We start from the raw sequence: 16,239 nt of genomic DNA on the forward strand, positions 1-16,239 counted from the left end.
AGATAAAAACAAGCAGCAACAGCAGGTGTAGAGTCAAACTGCATCTAGTGTTGTATTGTATTGTTGCAATCTCAACCACGCCCACTTAGGAGACAGGAAGTGTATACCATATCTTACCATCGGTGCTGCTTGTAATGTGTCATCTTTTGTCTGTATTTTGAGCACAGAGTGATATACGATACAACAACGGCAGCGGCAGCAGCAGAGGAGAGACAGGTTGACAAGTCGTTACATTAAGTACAATAGAAGTTTTTCCAACAAGCAGCATTATTAGAGAGAGTCAAAGGGACAAAATATCAGTTTCAATGTGACAGGGGATGAAGATAGCTGTGCTGCTGTTACAGTGTCTGCTCATGTCTCTGTCTCTCTCTCCTCTGTACATTATGTACAGTAACCGCGTCTTTATCTATAGAAACATTTGTGTATCAACCTTTTCTTTCGTATCTGAAAACTCTGATCCTCGTCACAGCTCATCCTGCCCATTCACAGACATCTCCTGTTGTGATTTGCGGTGCTCCAGCCCCCCCCCCCCCCGACCTTAGCTCCGCCTCTGCTCTTTCTTCTTTCCACTGTGCACTTGCTCGTACTTGAGTTTAAATTCAAACTAGCCTGCATGAGCTTAGCCAATCCGATGTTCTGCATGATTATTTATGGCTGAGGCCTCTCTGAAATCAAAGGCTTCTGTCCTTTTTGCCTGTAACCAGCCTGTGCAGCCTTTGTGTTTTTTTCACTCTTTGTAATATAATGCTTCTACACCTTGTATAGAGTTATTGGTCTGTATGTAGCTGAGCTATGATGCACACCATCTTTACATAATATTATCCTATAGTTATTTCTATTACTGAGATGAAAAAATGGTTCAGGCTTATTAGAAAATGAAGCAGAGCTGATGAAGCCATCCAGGCAGCCAGCTCCAGTCTGCTGCTCTGCTCCCATGGCGATATCCCTCTCAGTGCAGCATATATCCAACGCTCCCTTTTACTTTGTACTTAAGCTGTCCATTCTCTTCATGTAGCCTTTCAAAAGCCCACAGCGTTCACCTGCAGGCTCCAAATCTTTGTTCCTCATGGGGAAAGTTATTATCGTCACTCCCCACTCCCCTTGTGGGGAGTGATGATTCACATAATCACTTCATCCATTCGTCTGTGAGTGGAAACACGCAGTTACTTATTTGTGCATCCAGTTAAGAGGAGCCTGGCACACAGTCAGTATGTGAGAACAAGGTGGATGCGCATCACTTTTTGGTTTAGATATTCTATCAGCTGTCTGCTTCATGCTGTGACTTCATCGTAGTGATGTCACCACGTTCCCAGACCTCAGTACATGTTGTCATAACCAGTGAAAACAAAGACTGTCTAACGGTGCGTCTCTGTGCTGTTGTCTCCCGCAGTGATCGTGGTTCTCTTCACGGCACTGAAACGCCAAAGGAAGCAGGAACCTCTCATCATCTCTAAGGAGGATGTCCGGGACAACGTGGTGAGCTACAATGATGAAGGCGGCGGTGAGGAGGACACCCAAGCTTTTGACATCGGAGCACTGCGACACCCGGACGCTGCCGCAGCCTTGGAGGAATCTGCCAAGCAGAGGCGTGACATCATCCCCACCGACACCCTGCTGTACCCACCACACCGCCGCCCCGCCCCCGCCGCCTCTGGCCTCATCATGCCGCCGGTCAGCTTGGGATCGCGGGATAACGGGGACGTACGCGAATTCATCAACCAGCGAGTTCTGGAGAACGACTGTAACCCGACAGCACCGCCGTACGACTCGCTGGCCACCTACGCCTATGAGGGCGCCGGCTCGGTGGCCGAGTCTCTGAGCTCGTTGGGCTCGGCTTCGTCTGAGGCTGAGCAGGACTACCACTACCTGAGTGACTGGGGGCCCAGGTTCAGGAAACTAGCTGACCTGTATGGGGCCGAGGACAGTGACTTCTCCTAACAAAGAAACCACACACACACACACAAACACACACACACACACACACACACACACACACACACAGATGCAGGGCCAGGCACAGCTACATCTCACTACAAACTCACTCTAAGAGATTGTAAACGTTGCTGAGAAGCTTTAAAACACGTGAGAACTTAAACATAGACAAACACACACCCCACAACAAGAACCAACAGATGTGCTGGCAGATGTTAATTCCATTTAATGGGATATTCAAGAACGGCACCTGACCTTTGACCGGCCCTCACTGCACATGGATCCCTACATGGAGCTTAACAAGTCTTTTTCAGAAGCGGACAAAAGTCCTACATGTGTGTTTTGGGAGTGGTAATGTCACTCAACCAGCACAACGGTGGAGCCAAAGATCTTCAGTTTCACCAGTGTGAACCTCTTCAAAGACTCATTTCAGTCCTGAAGTTAAAAATCAAAGTTGAATGGTGTTTTGTATTAAGAATTGGACTTTCAGGTTTTGCTTTAATCTCTCCTGGGTCACCAAATAACCAGTGTGCGGAGTGTGTGCCGTTCCAGGCGGACTGAATGGAGTGTTTGGAACCAGGTCAATCAACAAAAACCCAAACAAAAAAAAAAAAAGTGTAGTTATTTCAGTTTTTTCTTTTTTGACTAAGTGCCCTTCTGCTGCCCTTCCAGCTGAACTGAGGACGCCTGCAGGCTGGTTGAGACTGGAGGGGGCTAACCACTCTCACATGATTGCTTTTTGTCCTTTTTGCTGTCTTGTACAAAAATGAGCATTCCAGAGGAGCAGTTCTGAAGGGTCCTCGCTGGAAAGTCGCCTTCTTCGGGACACAGAGTAAAAACATAAGTCGTTTGACTAAATGCACTGATTTCTTTATGTTTACGCGGGTTTTTGGATTTTTTTTTTTTTTTTGTGCTGCACACAAAACGAAAATATGTGCTTCTAGATCATTTCTAGATTTTTTAGCTTCTTGATTAAGTGTATATTGTGTCAGAACTGTGGTTGACTTGAATTATACTGGAAGTAAACTAAGTTCTATAAATCTTTAATTTCACTGGAACAAAATACAACTTCAGATATCACACACAGACAGCTGGTGAACAATGTCGCAGTATTTTCATTGGGAATATGCTTTACATTTACATGAAGGACTTTCACAGTAGGGCTGTCACTTTTTATAACTGTCATAACTCATCAAGCCATTTATAAGAGAGACTGTAGTTATGGTCAGATATTAAAGCTGCACTAATCATTACTTTTATTATAACAATGGATCAAATGACTACAAGTTATATGAAAGGCGTGACGTGAAGAACGACCCTGCAGAGAATTATCATTGAGTGTTTTAGTGTCTTTCAGCTCATGGTTTTGATTTTCAGACCACGACCGTCTTGTTCTGGTTCAGCTATTGAATCTCATCAGCCTCATTTCCAGCAGCAGCTGTTGTTAGTGAACAAGCTCAAACAAACTCAATGGACACGACCTGACCAGCATCGACCTGAACAGCAGACTGACAAAATCAGGGATTAGCTGGTTGTGATGCACAGGTCAGGGTTTTTTAACAGCACCACCCACCCTGCAGCCACCTGGACCTGACCCCACCCACAAACCACCAACTTTTAGCTGTATCTGTTACCCTGTTCACACCTCTTCACACCTGCATTAACATCTGTCTCTGCATTGAGGACGCATTTGAGATCGGATCACTCAGACCACATTCAGAGGTGGTGTGGACCACATGTGTCCACATTCTTTTAGCTGTGTGAACATGAATGTGTCCTCGGCCACATTGAAGGACCAACTGCTCTACTGACGTCCTCTGTCTCAGTCTGATTAATCCAACACAGTTATAATGAACCAAAAATATTCTACTATTTAAATGGATAAAACCAGATTTCATTGTAGGTAGAGCTGTGAGCAGAGCAATGACTCACTCATCCCTCTGTGCCTCTCTCTCTCTCTCTCTCTCTCTCTCTTGCTCTCTCACACACACACACACCCAAAAACACATTAACAACAGACCTGTCTGTCTGATTGGCTGAAGGGAACAACACATACCTGTTTATTTGCATAGAAAGCAGGAAGTGAGATCTGATCACAAGTGGTCACTGGAGACACATTTTAAATCCAGGTGTGAACTGACGTACACTGGTGATCGGATCACTGAAGACACATGTTAATGCTCTCTCTCTCTCTCTCCCTCTCTCTCTTTCTCTCTCTCACACACACACACCACACACACACACGTACATATACAAATCTTAATGGTGAACCTGAACAATGAACACTGTATAAACTACAGTCTGGATGCAGAGAGATGTGTGCAGGTTGGTTTATACTGTAGTTCAGTGACACCACGTCATAGGAGGACCTGCACCTTCTGATCTGTGTGTGTGTTTGTTTGAGAGAGAGTTTGTGATGGAATGGAGGAGAAGGTGGACTAATGTTTTTGTTTCCACCTGCTGGAAGTTGTGTTGTTTCATAACCACACCTGCCCTGCAGGTTCTGGGTCGACTCGTGCATCACTGCTAGCTGGTGAACATATCACAGTATTCATCAGATGGACTCGAACATAACTCTAAATGTTAGTTTTGCTCCCTATCGGCTCAACATAAGCAACTGTTTGCTAACATATTAGCCACAACAACAAAGACTAACTGATAATGTGTCAGTGTTTTGTTAAAGCAGAAGCTTAGCTTAGCTTAGCTTAGCTTAGCATAATGACTGAAAAGGGGGAAATGGAAAACAGAAATAAATCCACCTCTAAAGCTTCCAACTGACAACTCTGACACTTTCAATACGAAAAGCAAAGTGTAAAAACTCTATCGTGGCTGGATGCACTAACTTCCTTGAGTCTCTGCTTGTTGACCTGACAACAGGTAAAATTAAAAGTAACTAGCAAGGCGTGCTAATCAGCAAATCATGACACCAAACCAACTGAGAAGTATTGTGCTGAAGCATTTTGGATTCAACTGCACAGATGGAGAAACACAAGATAAACATGAGGCTGTCGATGCAACAGAACAGTAACATTACCATGACGACAAACCCGGAGTCACCTTGTTAGTTACCTGTCAATCAAGAGACATGAACCCTGTCGGTTGACCAGCATAACACTAAGATCAGGATATGTGGGTTACCTTCAAATGCAGCAGACAAATGAATACATGACCTTTCCTTATTGGATCAAAGTAGATTTCTTGAAAAAGTGACAGACCTACTTCATAGCCAGCATTTCAGCTTGAATGTCTTTCAGTGACTGCTAACATCATTGTTAGTTTACTCGAAAAGGAACGAGGAGGAAAAAGAAACTACTGTCCTTATGTACCGGAGTATTTGCGTATTTTCTTCAGCCCACCCTGTGTCTCATTCAGAGACGTGAGGTTTGATAAATGTTGTAATTCAGCAGCACTGGGAGGCAGTGTATTTACCATCTGCTTTGATGTCACACTCAGTACTGAAGCAAAAAGTCAAAATCACAACAGTCAACCTCAGTGCCATGTTAAAAAAAAACACACATTAGTTTGAGGAATTAATCTCTGAAGTCAGGGTTCATATATGTGATTCAGACTTTTGTTATCCTGACTCGATAGCAGGCATTTGTATTGTATTTCCAATAAGAGCAGCAGTTTGTTCCAGTTGTGTTTCGTGACCGTGGTCTGCTCCGAAGGCTTCAAACAAACAATGTCCACATATTTTTCTTTATATTGTAATTCATTCTTTTTTGTACCAAATATTTATAGGACACAATGATGACATCGCCGGAGGAAAAAGAAATCAAGATAACCTCCAGCTTTCACTGTTTTTTAAATGTAATTTTGGAGGTGTGAAACTTGCTGTAGGCAGTCTGTATATACTGATGTATTATCAAGTTGTTTAATTTTGTCAAAATAAACTTTTACAGAAATGTTGTTTACAGTTTGATGACCGTTTTCATCCTCGTTAGATCTGTCTCTTATTCTAACCTTGCTCATTAAAAGTGCCTGTTGTTGACAATGAATCTCCACTGACAGACAATATCCCTTTGTGTTCATACTCCACTTATTTCTTCCACATCAGGCTCGTTCAGAACTTCAGTAAAAATATTTCCAATTACAGCATCAAAGCAAAGTGGGGACGAACATGTAACAGTTACTGAAACTCTGTTACGAGCTGTTACGATGAGGATTTACTGGTGTGTAGGATGCATCCATGTTGATTACTCTTTCACAACATCAGGATAATTTGCCTCTTCCTCACCAGGCAGCCCAGGTGCTGCCCAGATCCAGCTGCTGCCTGGACCTTGCTGGACCCCCGGGTCTGCCATCAGAGCTCTGCAGTTCATTCAGACAGCCTGGTAGTCAATCTTCACGAGATTTCCAACACCATACCTCTTCTCCTTTTACTACACTAGCTCCATCACAGGACCTTGTGGTCACTCATCTCAGTCAAGAGCAAGCTTAACAAGCTTAAAACCCTCCTTCTCAGACAACATCTCAACAACTTTTAAAGCTCCATATTTTCTTCTTCTTCTGTGTTTTATGTGAAGTGTTGATCCATAAGAAGATATATTTGTGGTTTTAAGAAACCAAAAACCATCTCAGTGTAGTTTTACATCTCCTCTCTCAGGCTTCTCTCTGGAGCTCTAGTAACAACAGGTCAGTGAGCCAATCAGAAGAGAGGAGGCTCTGAGCCTCTCTTCTGATTGACTGAATCAAAGAAACCAAATCAAGGTTGGATGGTGGGTCCAGGTGGGCGGGGCTTGGGGTGTGACTGAGGGGGCGGTGACTGCTTTGTTGTGACATCACAAAGTTCCAGAAGTCCTGACGGCTGGTTTTAAGGCTCAGTTTCTGAATAAAGGCTGTGTGCATTTCTCTGTGGACTGAGGCTTTGATACTTTCTCAGAATTAAAATAGAACCTAGACCTGCTTTATTATCAAACTACACATGGACAGAGACCTTTAGACTGGATGGAGCTTTAAGCTCTCGTACTGTAGCTTTTAGTCATTTGTCTAAAGGGATACACTCCCAATTCTTGCTCCTATGTAGTTTGAGTGCAGTGTCATGTAATTTAATGCAGCTCTATCAGTCATGTTTCTGGACATTAGTGTAAACATTTGAGAACACAAATAGTACCTCTGTCTGGCAGTGAGCTGCTGAGACTTTTTATTTTATGTTGCCACAAATTCTGAACAATATCATCTTTCAAAAATGGGCCAGCGTTGCCTTTACATACATTTTTAACTCTGTGACCATGTTTTTCTCAGTAAATGAAACAGAGAAATGAATAAATAACCTACAGTTAGATAAAACAGAATCAAATAAAAGATTCACACTTTTTATTGTGATCCAAAGTCACACAGAAAAAAGATTTGGTAAAGCTGCTGAGAGATCTTTAACAGTGACTACTTCTTTTTTTTTTTTTTTTTGGAGGGTGGGGGTGGGGTTTTTTTTAATTGGAATGGACAGATTTTAAACCTTTAACCCTGTTCTACTCTGGGCACCATCTGTCAGCAGCCGATGGAGGAGAGTACATCAGCATCACTGCTGACAGCTGTAACTTTAGCCTGCTGTGAGCACACCGCGTGCCTCCATTAGTGCTTCATATTTTTTTCTCACTGTTAATCTTTGATGGGGATGTCATGTAAGGAGATAGAAAATGGCTGTCAAACTCACTAAGCCCACCCCCGCACAAAGAGTACCACACACACATACACACACAGACTCACTCAAACATGCATGACCATTCAATCTTAAACGCATGGATTTGAACAAGGTGCTGAGCTTCTTCACTGGGATGCTGTGCTCTGCCTGCAGGGCCGGGAGACGACGGCTGCTGCTGAGAGACACACAACAACAGAAGGAATCAGTTCTTTTTGCATCCAAGTAACACTACGAAATGTTGTGTATTGTCAGCTAGCATTGAAAAAGAAGTTGAGCGACACAAGAGAAGCCGACAAGGATTCATAACCCAGTTGCCGTCATGTCTGGCATTTTACCAGGAAACTGCAGGAGGAAGAGGAGTGAGAAGAAAGATTTAGTTCATGAGGGCTGATGCACTTCATCACATCACATCCTGGTCCTGGTGCTTCTGAGGGGTCAGAAAGAGGCTATGTGGCCCGTTTACCCCTGGTAAGCAGAAAAGTAAAACTTTATTAACATAACACTCAAAACTAGGGGCTGGTTTCACACAGATACCTCAGACTGGTCTGTAGTGTTAGGTCCTCATGTTCATAGATCAGTCTAATGTTAGGCAGACTGTTTCACAGGAATAAAGACTGACTCATTTTAAGACACCTTACCTCCAGGCTAACTCAGGTCTAAGACTGTGGTTACCATGGTTACAATCAATGACACCTGTGCTGAGCAGCAGCAGCCAACAACAAGAAACAGGAAAACATGGCTCATCATGGCTCATCATTAGAGTACTCGCTGAATTTTATTTCACCTGCGATGTTAAAAAGTCCACAGCGAGCGAACACATTTTAAAAGGGAGAGAGGTAAAAAAAAACTGAAACAGGACTTTAAAAATAAAAAAGGACCACAACAACCAGAGTGGCTAGTGCTGCAACCTGTCACATATAATACAGGATCATCCTGTATGTTATACATCCTGTGTTTCTACTGGTTCTAATCCCCTGGTGTGTTTGTTATGGAGAAGAGGAAACCTCTGTGGATGATTCAGCTGCTGGTAAAAACCTGCTGAACATCTGCTTCATAAGTTATCAGAGAAACAATCAGAACAAAGGTTAGCATCAATCTCAGCTCCAGCTCTTCCCTGAGTCTCAGTCCTCCGTACAGCGTCGCTCAAACACTGACTTTAAATGTCAAACTGATTCATTCAGTGTTTTTAATGGTTAGAATCACCAGGTCTGTTCGATTTCCTGAATCACTGACACTGAAGGAATCCAAACCAGGTGGAGTTTATGGTAATGGTGGTGAAGACATCAACTCCCATGATCCCACGCTATTTCATGATGTCACCGAATTGTTACTGTTTTGATTGAGAGACCCCTAGAGGCACATGTTACTGACTGTGTGTTTAAGTGATCCCTGCTTAATAGTTTCAATATGTAAAATCTACAGCCCTCATTCACAGGGTGCAACAAATTTGTTGTTTTTCACAGTGAGAATATTCTCCATGAATCAAGATGTTGGTGGCAAGTGAGAAGACAAACATACAAGTCTTTCAGATATCACATTATTGAAATATTATCATCTATCATCATATTTTCCAATCAACAGAATTGGCCAAGGTTCGTCATGTAACAAAATATCAGAAATATTATCAGAATATGATCAGAGATGAATGATGAGGAGGTGGAGAGAGAAACAGAAATATTAAAACTACAAAGGCAGCAAAGTCAGAGAAGAAAGATGAGATGAAATAAGAGACAGATGGCAGAGGAAGAGAGCAAATCACACCCTTAATCTTAATGTTAAATACTCAACATTTAATCAGATATCTCCTAATTAATTACAAACTGTTTAAGAATGTTTCCCAATGATTAAAGGATTATCCTCTGCTTTGATTATTATAACCTCCAAACATATACATGATTAGATTTTTTAATTAATCGCCTCCTTCCTGTCTTTGTCTTCGCTCAAAGATGCGCTCTGAATGATTGAAGTCAGTCCCAGCTTTTCTAAATGTGGCAAATCCCTTCACTTCCAAGTTCAAACAAAGAGCTGCAAATCAGGCTCCTTGGACTTTTAAATTCAGTGCATTTACTAGATCTAAAATTTTCATTTATTCATCTATTGTGTAGCCATCCCCTTGGCTCTCCTGCCTTCCACCACAATAAACCTTCAACTCCATTTACAGTGTCTGTTACGACTACTGTCCCATTTCCCTCCTTTTTTCCCCGCATTAGTTCATGGTTTCATAGTCCATTTGACAGTCAGACTCCATCTTTCTGCTCTTCAGATTCCAATTCAATTTTCAATTTTATTTGTATAGCGCCAAATATCAACAAACATTATCTCAAGGCACTTTACAGGGTAAAGTCAAGATCTTACTTTATTATAGAGAGAAACCAACAGTTCCACCATGAGCAGCACCCCCCCCTCCCCCCCCCCAGCAGGCCTGTAGCAGCATAACTAAGGGCTGGCTTAGCTCTGATTAGCCAGCTCTAATTATAAGCTTTATCACGATGACTGTTAGATGTCTTGATCCATTGACAGATTATCAGGGCCATGACCGTTTATGCACCTGATTGTAGTTTGTGTAAGAAAAAGCTGAAATTTAGCACCATAGGTTTTGATTTGCAAATAGTTTAAAGTTGCATTTTTCAGGCAACACAACAGTGACATATAATACTATGTTAGAAGACGCTGCTTATTTACACATCCTGCACATACAGGGCAACATTATCATTGATTTAGAGTCGTGTTTGTGTCCATCTCCAATATGTCCAGCATGTCCAATATTGTCTCTCTTTTCAGCTTGGTTTTTGTGACAGAAGCCTTTGCACTATTACACATTTCAAGAATAAAACTTTGCCAAAAAGAAAGTTGGAAAGATGCTATCGACACATACACTCCCACACAAGCAACAGAATACAATTTGGATGTGTTTGGAGGTGTGTGTGTCATCTGCAAATGATTTAATCAAAGTAAACACAGTGGGTGGCACCATGCACAGAAAAATCTGAGGTTGCAGATTCGTTGACACATGGCCTGCTGCCCTCAGAGGGCTGCAGGGATTTAATCAACTGAAGGAGAAGCTGTTCACACAGTCTAAAGCAGCTGTGAACAGAAAATACTGTAAGAATGATATTAATTTATAGGTTAACGCAGACTAGAGAAATCTGGTTAATCATAGTTTCATTGGTCGCCTGTCAGTGACATCATATCTTCTCTGATCATGTGTCAGTGTGTTTGTCTGACAGAAGCTCAACATTGACTTTTATGTAGTTTTAAGCCACATACACTTTTGACACCTTGGTGGTTTTCAGCTCTATATTTGAACCAGATGAAGGATTTTAGTCGTCGGACGTCTGGATCTGAAGTTATCAGAGAAACAAGCTGAGGAAATGTTAGACAGCTCAGCTCCCAGCTGCTGGAGACGTCCTGTCCTGTGTCACTGAAGAGCGTCGTTGAATCCTTGATTTTTAAAGTCAAACTGCTTTATTCAGTGTTTCTACTGGTTTTAATCTCCTGGTGTGTTTGTTATGGAGAGGAGGAAACCTCTGTGGAGAATTCAGCTGCTGGTAAAAACCTGCTGAACAACACTGAAGGAATCTAAACCAGGAGGAACTTACAGCAATGGTGGTGAAGACAACAATTCCCATGATCCCACACTATCTAACAAGATTACCACCATCATTATTTACATTTTAAGTATGACTCTGTCATTGCTGTGCATTTACTTCAAGTATTTATTTTTATGCCTCCACGCCGATGACAGTCCGAACCAGAGACATATTGTTTTCAGGCTGTACGTCCGTCCGCCCCACACCTTGACAAAACTTCTTCAAGTTTGGCACAGACATTCGCTAGGACTCAAAGGTGAACTGATCAGAGCGATCATGACTGTGGATAAACAGGGTTGTAACCTGAAACTAAACCACAAGGAGGTAATTCTAATTCTGTATTTGATAAAATCACCAACGGCTCGTCTCCCACCTGTGGACACCAAAACACCAGACAGACGGACAAAGAGAATTTCAAGGTCAGGACAGATTTCCTCTTGTCTCTAATGTTGTCTGTCTGTTGTTCGGTGCTGGTCAGGAAGCGTACAGTCGCTTTTTCGCCGAACAACTCTGGAGTGACAAGAGCCAAGTTTGAAAAAAGTTAGTAAAACCAAAGTGAAGTAAAAGGCTTAAAACCTTTAGGGCTTAGGGGAACTTTAAGCTTTAATTTATGCAGTTCTATATTAGTTCATTGCAGCTTGCTATGTCAAACCCGTAACGTGGGTTAATGATTATGCAAATACAATGTGTAAACTCAATTTAAATCAGCCCATTCGCTACATCCCTGCTCGTTAATAATAAGGCATTTTAAAGCACACAATGAGTTCACAGATTATCAATCAATCACAGCAAATCTGCATAATCAAACAGTGGAGCTGCTCCTCAGCCAGAAGACCCTCTGTGTGATGGCTCTCCAGGACGTGGAAGAGAGGAGATCAGGTGCTTATAAGTGCTTTCTGGAAAATGGAGAAGTGGTATTTTCAGGTGTGCGGGGGCGTGCTCAAATTCTTAATCGATGTCAAGAGCACAAGTCTTGAAGGGACGCAGGTTTGAAAAGTTTTCTCTTTTTTTGTGAGTGAACTTGTCAAGTTGAGGAAAGAGTGTCAGAGTGACGACACCAAGGAGCATCTGTTACCGCAAGAGAGACAGAAACGGAGCTTCCTGCTGGAGCAAGAACTCTTGATTTGATTTGTTGATGTGATTTTACAGAATCATGATTTAAAAAAAAAAAAAAATCATAATCAAGATTGACGTTGGCGTATTTGAATTTGGTAGATACTATCATCAGCCTGTCGTCAGAATGACAAACTGACTCCTGACTGTTGATGAGCCGATGATCTGAACATTTAGTGCAGAGCAGAGTCATTGGATCGTCATCTCTTTGGTGAGTTCCTCGTTGTATCAGATTTTTAAAAAACACCACTGCAGACTTTCAGACAACAAGCAGCAGGAGCTTCTCAGCGGCGGCTGAAGAGTCCTCTCCAGAGAAGGACAAGAGGATGACGAAGAAAGTCTCTCTCTCATATCCCATCAAGGTTTTTGTTGAGCTACTTTTCCAGGATCCTCAAAGTAAACTGATGCTAAAGGCTTAATAGACAAACTACAGTATGACTGAAAGAACAGCTGGCCAGACAAAAACTCTACTCCAGGAAAAGTACTGTTTATTTGGAAAAACAACTCCTCAAGTAGAAGTAAAAGAAGTATACTATCTACTGAAAAAATAACTTAATAATAATCATACTGATCATGCATGTATTTATACAGCACTTTTCAAAACATAGTTACAAAGAGCTTTACAGAACAAGGCGAAATACAGTCACGATAAAAAAATAAAACACACATAAAGACATGGAGCAAGATAAAAACAACAGAGACCTAAACAAAACCATAGAACACAGTATGATAAAATAACAGCTTTAATAATAAAAACTGGTAAAAAAAAATAGATCAGCAACAGATTCACTGTAGAAGTGAGTTTTGAGGATTTTAAAAGAGGGTGCTGAGTTTGCTCAGACCAGTTGTTCAGGTGAGGAGCTCCACAGGTAGAACTCGTCGTGATTGGATTTGTGGCTTCTCCAGTCTGCATTTCAGAGTGTGAAGTGAATGTGTGTGTGTGTGTGTGTGTGGCCGAAGGCGCTGTGTGACTGGGTGGACGTGGCTTCCATTGTAAAGCTTTCAGTGATTGATAAGACTAGAAAAGTGCTAAATAAGGAATGTCTTGCTTTTCATTTCCCATATTAACAGGTTAGAGTGTGAGACACATGCACTTCATGCTTCGCTGCTGCATCGTGTAATCTAGAAATTCTCCAACACATATGACACAGGCATGAAAACATATATATAGTCTATATATTATACATTTTAGGTCCATGATGGAAGTATTCAGTGTGAGGTATTACAGCGTAATTTGTAACTGTCGTATATTTTGGATCTGTTATGACATTGTATTTTATTTCTCATTAGACTATGATCTTGTAAAATGGTTTCCAATCCTATATTAGGTTTTACTATTTGGTTTCTAATTAGAGTATATATTGGTGTCATAGTGTCTAAGTGTGCTTATTTTGAATCTAATATGGAGTAAAGGCAGTTTCTAATTACAACATGATTTAGTTCTGTAGTGTCTAATAATGGTAGGACTGTGTTTGTCTATAAAGAGCATTTATTTCTAGTTTTGTCTAATTTGATACAAAGTAAAGCTTGTTACGTCTTATTAGTGAACCGTAGAATAAAGTGCAGCCACCGTGATGAATGTTTTACCCCACAAAGTTTAGGAAGCAATTTCACTGCTCACCTTCATTTTCTTGAACAAATCAGTTTGTTTAACCTGTCGGTTTGTTCCCAGCCTGTTTGCTCACCTAAAAATAAATATAAAGCTAAACTCATCATCACTGTCGCTGGATAAACAGCCTTTAGCAAGACCTGAAACAACAGAGACAATTATGGTTATAGGTTTATATGTACGGTGGCCCTGAGAGCTCAGTTCACTGCAACTTAAAGTTTCTCTGTTTTAAAAATCCTCTGCCATGATTCGTATTTAGTTTCACATGGTTTTCACACATTAAACTGGGTCTGAAACTCATCTGCTCTTACTTCCTGATTGAGAAACCTGGATCAGGCCTTATGCCCCGCCCACCACCTGCTTGCTCCAGGTGGTAGGGCCGTGCGATACTGCAAAATTTGGTATCGATCCAATACCAAGTAAATACAGGGCCAGTATTGCCGATACCGATACCGATACCAATACCGATACTTTTTACAACTACCATGTACTTCTGTGTAGGGGGAGCAATGTATCATAATTTATTAACTGAATGCATCATTAATATGCAAATTTGAATGAAAACTTGAATTTTCATGATTATTTAATTATTTTGTAAGTTTTCCTTTAATTAATCATGTTTATGATGATAATAAAACACAGGACAAAGTTTTCAGGCAAATAAAAAGCCACAGGCAGTGAGTGAGTGAGTGAGTGAGTGAGTGAGTGAGTGAGTGAGTGAGTGAGTGAGTGAGTGAGTGAGTGAGTGGGTGAGTGAGTGAGTGAGTGAGTGGGTGAGTGGGTGAGTGAGTGAGTGAGTGAGTGAGTGAGTGGGTGAGTGAGTGGGTGAGTGAGTGAGTGAGTGAGTGAGTGAGTGGGTGGGTGAGTGGGTGGGTGAGTGGGTGAGTGAGTGAGTGAGTGGGTGGGTGAGTGAGTGAGTGAGTGAGTGAGTGAGTGAGTGAGTGGGTGGGTGAGTGAGTGAGTGAGTGAGTGAGTGAGTGAGTGAGTGAGTGAGTGAGTGAGTGGGTGGTGAGTGAGTGGGTGGGTGAGTGGGTGGTGAGTGAGTGAGTGAGTGAGTGAGTGGGTGGGTGAGTGAGTGAGTGAGTGAGTGAGTGAGTGAGTGAGTGAGTGAGTGAGTGAGTGAGTGGGTGAGTGAGTGAGTGAGTGAGTGGGTGAGTGAGTGAGTGAGTGAGTGGGTGAGTGAGTGAGTGAGTGAGTGAGTGAGTGAGTGAGTGAGTGGGTGAGTGAGTGGGTGGGTGAGTGAGTGGGTGGGTGAGTGAGTGAGTGAGTGAGTGAGTGAGTGAGTGAGTGGGTGAGTGAGTGAGTGAGTGAGTGAGTGAGTGAGTGAGTGAGTGAGTGAGTGAGTGAGTGAGTGGGTGAGTGAGTGAGTGAGTGAGTGGGTGAGTGAGTGTGTGAGTGAGTGGTGTGAGTGAGTGAGAGTGAGTGAGTGAGTGAGTGAGTGAGTGGGTGAGTGGGTGAGTGAGTGAGTGAGTGAGTGTGAGTGAGTGAGTGGAGTGGGTGAGTGAGTGAGTGAGTGAGTGTGAGTGAGTGAGTGAGTGGTGTGAGTGAGTGAGTGAAGTGAGTGAGTGAGTGAGTTGAGTGAGTGAGTGAGTGAGTGTGAGTGAGTGAGTGAGTGAGTGTGAGTGAGTGGGTGAGTGAGTGTGAGTGAGTGAGTGAGTGAGTGAGTGAGTGGGTGAGTGGGTGGGTGAGTGAGTGAGTGAGTGAGTGAGTGAGTGAGTGGGTGGGTGAGTGGGTGGGTGAGTGGGTGAGTGAGTGAGTGAGTGGTGGGTGAGTGAGTGAGTGGAGTGGGTGAGTGAGTGAGTGAGTGGGTGGGTGAGTGAGTGTGTGAGTGAGTGAGTGAGTGAGTGAGTGAGTGAGTGAGTGAGTGGGTGGGTGAGTGAGTGTGAGTGAGTGAGTGAGAGTGAGTGAGTGAGTGGGTGAGTGAGTGAGTGAGTGAGTGAGTGGGTGGGTGAGTGAGTGAGTGAGTGAGTGAGTGAGTGAGTGAGTGAGTGAGTGAGTGAGTGAGTGGGTGAGTGAGTGAGTGAGTGAGTGGGTGGTGAGTGAGTGAGTGAGTGAGTGAGTGGGTGGGTGGGTGAGTGAGTGAGTGGGTGAGTGAGTGAGTGAGTGAGTGGGTGAGTGAGTGAGTGAGTGAGTGAGTGAGTGAGTGAGTGAGTGGGTGAGTGAGTGAGTGAGTGAGTGAGTGAGTGAGTAAGTGAAGCAGTGGAAGCCGCGGAGCGGAGGAAAGGGGAGGGGCTAATTGAGCATGAGTGAAGAGAGAGAAGAGCGGTGTTATACGGCCAGTCGGTCACTCTGTAAATGCCTGGAGTTCTACAGAAGATAAACTGAAACTTAAGAATCGATCTCATCACACAAGT

The 16,239-nt window shown here is 42.7% G+C and overlaps 1 protein-coding gene across 1 annotated transcript in view; it reads left to right on the plus strand.

Annotated features, from left to right (window-relative positions):
* The window catches only part of LOC130179197 (cadherin-6-like), an 86,784-nt gene extending 80,942 nt beyond the window's left edge, over positions 1 to 5,842 (plus strand). Inside the window, exon 12 of the mRNA XM_056392021.1 lies at positions 1,391 to 5,842. Within this exon, the coding sequence (XP_056247996.1) occupies positions 1,391 to 1,938 (548 nt within the window). The 3' untranslated portion in view covers positions 1,939 to 5,842. The remainder of the gene's footprint in view (positions 1 to 1,390) is intronic.
* The last annotated feature ends 10,397 nt before the right edge of the window (positions 5,843 to 16,239 follow it).

The sequence above is a fragment of the Seriola aureovittata genome, chromosome 12 (assembly GCF_021018895.1).
Source record: "Seriola aureovittata isolate HTS-2021-v1 ecotype China chromosome 12, ASM2101889v1, whole genome shotgun sequence".
Classification (NCBI taxonomy): domain Eukaryota; kingdom Metazoa; phylum Chordata; class Actinopteri; order Carangiformes; family Carangidae; genus Seriola; species Seriola aureovittata.